At 43.4% G+C, this 7,888-nt stretch overlaps 1 protein-coding gene across 4 annotated transcripts; it reads right to left on the reverse strand.

Moving 5' to 3' along the window:
- Positions 1-1,080: 1,080 nt before the first annotated feature.
- Positions 1,081-7,567, reverse strand: LOC147886314 (protein kinase STUNTED-like). Of its 4 annotated transcripts, XM_087395744.1 has the most exons (12): positions 6,013-6,067; positions 5,555-5,864; positions 5,280-5,377; positions 4,962-5,083; positions 4,665-4,780; positions 3,530-4,423; positions 3,137-3,388; positions 2,858-3,018; positions 2,658-2,737; positions 2,122-2,269; positions 1,885-2,037; positions 1,081-1,760 (listed from the first exon to the last, which is right to left on the reverse strand). In XM_087395744.1, exons 2-12 carry the CDS (start codon positions 5,667-5,669, stop codon positions 1,494-1,496), a joined length of 2,406 nt encoding a protein of 801 aa, XP_087251870.1. In that variant the 5' UTR covers positions 5,670-5,864; positions 6,013-6,067; the 3' UTR covers positions 1,081-1,493. The 4 variants fall into 4 exon arrangements, with proteins under 4 accessions (XP_087251870.1, XP_087251868.1, XP_087251867.1 ...); XM_087395742.1 differs by lacking the exons at positions 5,555-5,864; positions 6,013-6,067 and adding an exon at positions 6,869-7,567 and having other exon boundaries at positions 2,858-3,009; XM_087395741.1 differs by lacking the exons at positions 5,555-5,864; positions 6,013-6,067 and adding an exon at positions 6,869-7,567.
- Positions 7,568-7,888: the final 321 nt, after the last annotated feature.

The following is a 7,888-nucleotide window of genomic DNA, read 5'->3' on the forward strand; positions in this document are numbered from 1 at the left end:
TGTGGATACCAAAATCCCTTTTTAATAAGTTGTTTGGTTCTCTTCAATTATAGCAAGATGCTCGCTTACATCTAGGGAAGAGGAGATTATGGGTTAGAATATTTTATTGCGTATGTAACCCCCCCTCCCCACCTTAATGTGAGAGCAAAGTAATGTGATTTTGAAAATGAAAATACATTTCTCTTGGCAATTGGTGTATGGACCATGTACTCACCATCTTAGTGTCAAGGCAACATGTTCAATCAAAAATTTTCCTGATCTTCCAAGTCACTTGAAATTATGATTGGTGTATGGACCATGTACTCACCATCTTAGTGTCAAGGCAACATGCTCAATAAAAAATTTTCCGATTTAAAAAAAATCTTCAAAAAATAAATAGCTATGCATCAATTCACATACCTTTCCACCACCCTCACATGGGATACGCCTCAGCTCTTACCTACCCTCAAGATCATTTGATTGCTTAAAGATTCAGTTGATCAACGGTCCGCACATGGGCCGATGATCACACATCCAAAGTTTGAAAGGGGGACATTTAAACTCTAATATTTTGAACTAATCTTTTACTCCCACCCAGGAATCGAACCCACGACCATCTGCCTCACAGAGTTCCTCGTTGACACTTCTAGAGAATAGACCGTTATAAATAGAATCCAAAAAGAGTTCACATTTTGTATGAGCAAAATAATATATTGTTTAGAAATGCAGATATTGAAAATAAAGTCAGATTTGAGAAATCAAACTGAGTTAGCCTTCGACTTAACTTCTGGATTGCAGGTGAGTACAGCTTGAGAATGAATGCTTTCATGTTTCTTTAGCGTAGTGATGTAACTATATAATAGTCTGTTGTATGCATTTGATATGCTTTCTTGTCCCTCGACTTGACTACTGTAATTCTAATACACGTCCTTGATCTGACTCTTTGCCTACGCGTTCTGCCTCCTAGAACATCTATTTCCACACTGAATACAGCCTAGATGAACGGAGAGACATCGTATGGAACGGAGAGACATCTTTACTTTTTAGTCCACACGAAAAAAGGAGATGAAAGTGCGCAAATAAACAACTAGGTGAAAACTTCAGTATATCTTTGAATGAGTATTGCAATGCATTCCTAAAACGAACATATACAATTCCGGGGAGGGCTTCCCAGCCATCATTTGCATTTCCATTGAATGCTATAAACAAGACTTTCTGATTGGAGTGAATTTTGTGGTCTCTCATTTTCCTGTACCATAAGTTGAGCACACGTTCACCATTACCTGAGATATCATCTCTCAAGCACTCATCGTGCCCAATTTCTCTTATGCCTATAGTTTGTCATCGTTATCCCTTTTGAATTTTCGAATGGCTTCAATAAAAGCCTTTACCAGGGGAGAGAATAAATGGGATGTAAAGTACAATGCTCTGCACGACAATCCCAGCTACAACAGTCATAATCAATTAAACAGTGCTAGCAGATGCATACAAGTAGCAGAATGCTGTCCGTAATTTTATTCAAAGCTGCTTGAGCGGCTGTAACGGCCTCTTAGATATTCCTCCAGAAACTTATTTGAATGTTCCAAGTCCACACTATGTTCAGTGCTGGCTTGAGATGCCACATCATCATCTAGGCCGAGTAGTGCAAGTGTCAAATGAGAACGAATGTGAGAGTCTGGATAGTTGGGCATATCATATCCCTCATCTATTTCTTTGCAAATAGGGCCTTGCCTCGCAACATATTCCAGATCCTCTGCTTTCCCAGTAAGTAACTCCAAAATCTGCAATAATATTCTTTAGTCATGAAATATGCAGATATCATTGCTTCCGAACTTTATAAAATAAAAGGAGACCTATTCAGGTAGCGATCATTGCTCTAGGAAGGCCTTGAGTCATAGTACCTACCCGACTCATGCGAGGTCTTGATTGAGGTGCCTGTCGAAGGCACAGAGATGCAGCAAGCATCATAATTTTGAGCTGGCCTACATTATAGGCTCCCTGCAGCTTTGGATCTATGAGCTGAACAGATTTTGATTCATCTTCCAATAGCGGTCTGGCCTATTAGTACATATCAATTCAAAACTTTAGACTACGAAGTTAAACTTCACCCACAAGCACAAAATAAGGACCTATAAAACGTACCCACACAACCAGATTTTCCTGTCCTTTTGGTTTTGCATTGTCAATAGGATGCTTCCCAGTGATCAGCTCAAGTAGCACTACTCCAAAGGAGTATACATCTGTTTTCTCATTCACTTTTCCATACATGAAGTACTCTGGCGCAAGATACCTGAAATTTTTCAAAGACACAAAGATGTCACTTCCATAATCTCTCTCTCTCTCTCTCTCTCTCTCCCCCCCCTCCCGGAAAATCCCTTTGCGTCAATAAAAGATGATGTTCCAATCGTTTTGGCATAATTCAAATTTTGTTTGCAGGATGGCACCAAGAAATGAAGCTGAGCTTGCAGGGACAGAGCAGGGAGTCAAAGGGGTGTGAAAATGCGATGGGGCTTGAACATCATGGCCTGTTTGCAGCTAAAAAAGTCACCTTTCTTTGTGGCTCAGCATTGTAGTTGGGCCATTCTCCTTCTGGGGCTGTTGCCAGGACATTATTTTACACGGAAATTATAGCAGTACGAAACAATATTGCCCAGATAATGGAGATCATAAGCACATACCCGAAAGTGCCAACAACATCACTACAAGTAATATATGCTGAATTTGTCGGACCCCATTTTGCAAGCCCAAAGTCTGTTAACTAACAAGACACAGCAAAAGGAAGTTAGCCTGGCTGTACTATTATATAATATAGTATAAAGCTGTGCATATTATGTCCCCTGAGAACAAAACACAAGATATGGAAGACACGCAAACCTACCTGTGGTTCAAGATCTGATGAAAGAAGAATATTTGAAGACTTCACATCTCTGTGAATAACTGACCGAGCACAGCCATCATGTAAGTACTTCAGGGCCTCCGCAACTCCAACAGCCACTTTGACTCGTATGTCCCATGGGAGTACAGCCTTGCCTTTACCAGCTAGTGATAAGCCACATGAGCCACAAACTTTACTTTGCCTACTTAAGAGAACTTCCAACTCGAAACAATCACAAGCATACCCTGTCATGCCTCCAATATAGGAGGAGAAGCAACTTACCATGAAGTTTTTGTTCTAGGTTTCCTTCAGGTGCAAACTCGTATACTAACAAATAATGGTGACTGTCAACACAATATCCAATTAGATGAACAATATGGCTGTGGTGGAAACCACTAACTATCTCAATTTCTGTGAGAAACTCTTGCTTGGCATCTGGTGTTGATGTGTTTAAGCATTTTACAGCAACTATGCTGCCACCTGAAAGAACTCCTTTATACACTCGGCTACAGCCACCTGTGCCTATTAAATTCCCTGTAAGCAAAAATGAATATTCAAATCAGGTAGTTTATTTACCACGAGTGGCAGGTCAGAGAAATGTTTCCTGCATGGGAGGAAAAAAACAAGAAAATGCAAGCCATGAAGCCACATATTTATCAAGTTAAAAGAACAAACCCTCAGAGAAGTTATGTGTCGCTGCTTGCAGCTCCGAGAATTGAAACCTCATACAAGACTTGCTTTGACAGACCACATCATGACACTCAATTTTTGAGGCCGTTCTGTCGATGTGGCTTAACCGAGACTCTGGGTATGACTTCAAAACTTCTTTTGGCCTATCTGGCAATTGCAGAGCCCACTCCACCACTGACAGCCTGCGAGCCTTTGGGGGAAGGTTGTCCAATTTGGCCATAGGCATTGATCTGTGCAGCAGGGGCCAGCCTGGGGCTGTACTACCTTCGGACTGATCCCATGGTGTCCTGCCTTTGAACATATCCCATGGTGGTTTTTTCGGTTCTTCGCTGAGCATTTGATTACCAGACTTTTCATGCACTGCACTTGCAGGAGAACTACCTTCACGAAAACCTTTCTGTTGTAGCTGTGCAAATTCTTTAACGTATATTTTAGATTGTGGTAGATTAGATGGTGGACCTGCTGTTTCCTGGCCTGTCCAATCCCTAGGGAATTTGATTAAGGAGGAACGACTCCCAGAGTTGATCCTCAGCATGCTTGGGTGTAACATCTTGTTACCTTCTACATTTCGTAATCCCAATGTATCTGAAGGAGAAACTGAATTTGAATTTGGTTGTGCCACATCTCGTGATCTGCTCAAGACTCGCACTTGAGGGGGGACATACTTATAAATATGAAGAACACTAGTTTGTGAATCCATAGTTCTGCTCGAAAGAGAGCTGCTATGAAAAGCATTGTCAAAATCACCCAAGTTACGTTCCACATCACGTGGCCGTTCTGACCCACTAGCCCTTTTGCATTCCGGCATTTGACATGTTTTTCTGCTGGAACGTCTTCTTGTCGTTTGTTCTATTGTATTTAGCATGCCTGGCCTATTACCTGAATTAAAAACGTATGTTTAATATAGCATGCCAATTTTTTGGAATTATATAATTCCAAATGCACCTAACATCAACAGACATTTACTAGCATTGATACCTAGGGCTCTCTCTATCTCTCTCTCTATCTCTCTCTCTCTCCCCTTCCACCTACAAAGCACGACGCCAATGAGTGGTATTACTGTTCCATTTGTTGTAAACATCGTACTTAAATAGATAAAGTAAGATATTGCAATACTTACCCAAAAGTTTCAGAGAGCCTCCCTTTTCAAATACAACTCGTCCATGCTGAATAACGAGGACTGAACACCTAAATGGGAGATGCTTTGAACAATATTTTGCCAGAGAAAAAGAGGATCTAGGCAGATCATACAATCAGGAATTCAAACTCTGGTCCCAATAGTTGTATGCGCAATTAAATTACTGAAAAACTTAAGAACATGAAATAACAGACATTGATGGTGACAACTAATCTGCACAAGATTTTAGAAAGAAGTTAGATATGTACAAGAGAGACCATGTGCGTTTAAATCACGTACCCTAAGGGTAGCTGTTTGCTGGTACTACCCAGTATCAATCTGGAAGCATTATTATTTCTAGCCTCCTCGATCAGTGCTTCCCTCAAAGATGTCCCACTTGTTACTTTCAACTGCAGGTCTATCTACAGCAGGAAAGACGGTTAAGATTAGCATCCGTGTCAACTGAGGATGCTTACAAAAGACTTGCAGACTAAACAAACTTGAGACACTATGTGTGACTGTCGATTTGCAGTTTAGAGCAACGGAACTCTATACAAGTTTATAGCTAGACGGTCTTCTACAATAGTCGTGTGAAGCTCTGTCTGACAGAACACTTACATGCTTGATGGAGCAGAAAGCTTCGTAAATCCCAATAACTGAATCAAAGATGCCATCCACCTGTCCATTTGCAGGATGTGACTTGTTCCACAGCTCATCTGTATAGGATTAACGTGCCATTAGTGATGCCTCTCTGAGAAAGGAAATCCCTTACACAGAATTCGCCAGAAGCTCGCCTAGAAAGACAACACCCATCTCTCTCAAGTCGTTACCAACACTTATCAGTAACAGCAGTTCATACAAGACATGTAACGAGCGGGAAGATCAACCATTACCCCAGTTAATCGGAACATGTTTCCACCGCGGCGAGATCAACCCATTACCCACCCCGCGGGAAGCTGCCCAATGCCACTGAAGGTTACAGAAGAAGGTCGAATAGGGGTGAAACATTACTTACAGCTCTATGGAACAAAGGATTTTGGCATTACTTGTCTAGCAGGTTCTTACTCTCAGCGCAATCGGCTTAATGGGCTTGCTAGCTTCCAATGAGTTGCTTGGTCTCAGTACAATCGGCTTACCAGCTTCCAATGAGTTGCTTGGTCAAGCAACAAACCTATGGCTTTCGCGCTACTGCAAGACCCAATTCTGTTGATCCAGCGGATTTTGGGAACAAGGACAAAGATTTAGAGGATGTTAAGCACCAACGCATCATCCATCCAATATCCAGAATTAATTCACAAACCACTAGCCTGGCATTCTCGTTGATCGATATCTTAGTTCCGGCTTTCCTTACTTTTGTTTGCCTTGCTTCCGCATTCATTGAGGTCGACCTTCCGAATGGTTATAACCACCGGGACTCGGGCGTTCCGGATCAAACTTCCTCAAGATGGGAACTAGATCAATAGGATTCGAACAGCGGCTGATGCGAATTCTAACACTTCCGATTGGTTTCGAAAAGGCCATAGTAAAGCTGAAACTTCTGTACTTCGAAGTTCATCCCTGAGACCCATACTTTGGATCCGTCCTCCCTATCAGACTGGCACACACACTGATAGAGAAATGTAGGTCTTGGGCGACAAAGGAAGCGGATTCCTGCACACTTGAGCACTCGGAGCGCTACTAGCGGGAAAACGAACAAGCTTGCAACCTCCCCATTAAACGCCGATACATGCAAACGCCTTTCTTAACTATTCGAGTTCCGGACGCTCCGACATACCGATTTAGAATCATTACGTTTATCAAAAAAAGCATCCGACGCAAATATTATATGACTCGCGGAGATTCCGGCGTCCAGCCACGTTTAAGTTTATAGCTAGCGCCTGGTGTCCTTGCAAAGCTCATCTCGAGAAGATTCATTAAGTCTTCACACAAGAACCGCACTCTGAAAAAATTACACTTATGATCGCCAGCCCTGAAAGCAAGATTCTTTACGATCATGGTTGAAAATGCCCAGATAGATGATTGCACTAACTTTCTAGTAATATTGAAAGAGCCCGTATGCGCAACAACTTCAAGAACGAGTGCAAAAACTGAATTTGAACTGACGATTCAATCTCGCCCAAGAATCGGGCAGGAAATTTTGTTGTGATCACGAATCACACAAGAAGTGTTTTCGGCATTGAAAAAGTATGATCGGCCAAAAGGCGTGCCTGATTCCGTGGGAGAAGATGCAATGTGAAGAGCTAGCACATGATCGCCGGGATTCGTGAACTTGGCCAGCGTCCATGTGAGGAGCTCTCGACTGGTCGCGTCGAGCTTCACCCCAACAATCACGACATCGCCCTTCCTTGTACATTTCCTTCTTTCTCCTGTCATCGTAACCTAAGCTGGAAATGAGCAGATTCTTGTTGAGGATCAGTAGACAGCGAGGGGATTGTGCGAGTGCTCCGGTGATGGATTTAACTGAAGCGATGCCGCTAAAGTTTGGCATTGAGCGGAAGCATCGCAATGGCGATGTGCGAACCTATGGCGCCGCAAGGCGAGCGGGTTGCTCGCCAAGTAGAGAGCTGCAGGAACCAGCTGCGACGTGATGAGAAAGCCATGGATGGCCGGACGAAGGATACGATTACGGATGGCGAAGTGGAGGAAGGCTTGAGGGACAAGGCGAGGGACGGGTGAAGGGAAGGTATTGAATGCGAGGTGGGAGCTTGTGGGCGACAGTGATCAAATCTGAGGAGGGATGGAATGGCGAGCAAGCAATGGAAGGATTGGGTGGGAAGTCGGGAGAAGGTGCTGTAGATAGGATGGGAAGTCGAAACAGTGGATGTGAGAGATGGTGGTGGTGCGTGTTCTTCGTCGTGGTGGTCGCGGTGGTGCTTGTTGTTCTTGGTCGTCGTCGTAGTTGTGGTCGTGGTCGGCGGGCGGCTACAGTTTCTTGTTTGTGTGTGAGCTAATTTGTCTTGGCGACTGCGTTGTTCGTCTGTGCTTCTGTGCGTGTGTTGTCAAATCGTGAAGATTACGTCAAGAGGGAATGTAGAAGAGGGCGCTGGGTAACGGCGGCGAGAAGGGTAGAGTGGTGGTGATGGAGTGAAGTGATAACGTAGTGTTGGGGATGAGAAAGTTGGCGATGGCGTAAGAGCAAGGGAGGAACAGTGCGGTGGTCTACGTCGTGGGCACTTGGAAGGTGACGACGGGAAAGTAATAACTGCTAAATTTTCGTTCACGAGCAT

Source organism: Dipteris shenzhenensis, chromosome 24, assembly GCF_047967505.1.
Source record: "Dipteris shenzhenensis isolate YYH24624 ecotype China chromosome 24, Dip_SZ_1.0, whole genome shotgun sequence".
In the NCBI taxonomy this organism is placed as follows: domain Eukaryota; kingdom Viridiplantae; phylum Streptophyta; class Polypodiopsida; order Gleicheniales; family Dipteridaceae; genus Dipteris; species Dipteris shenzhenensis.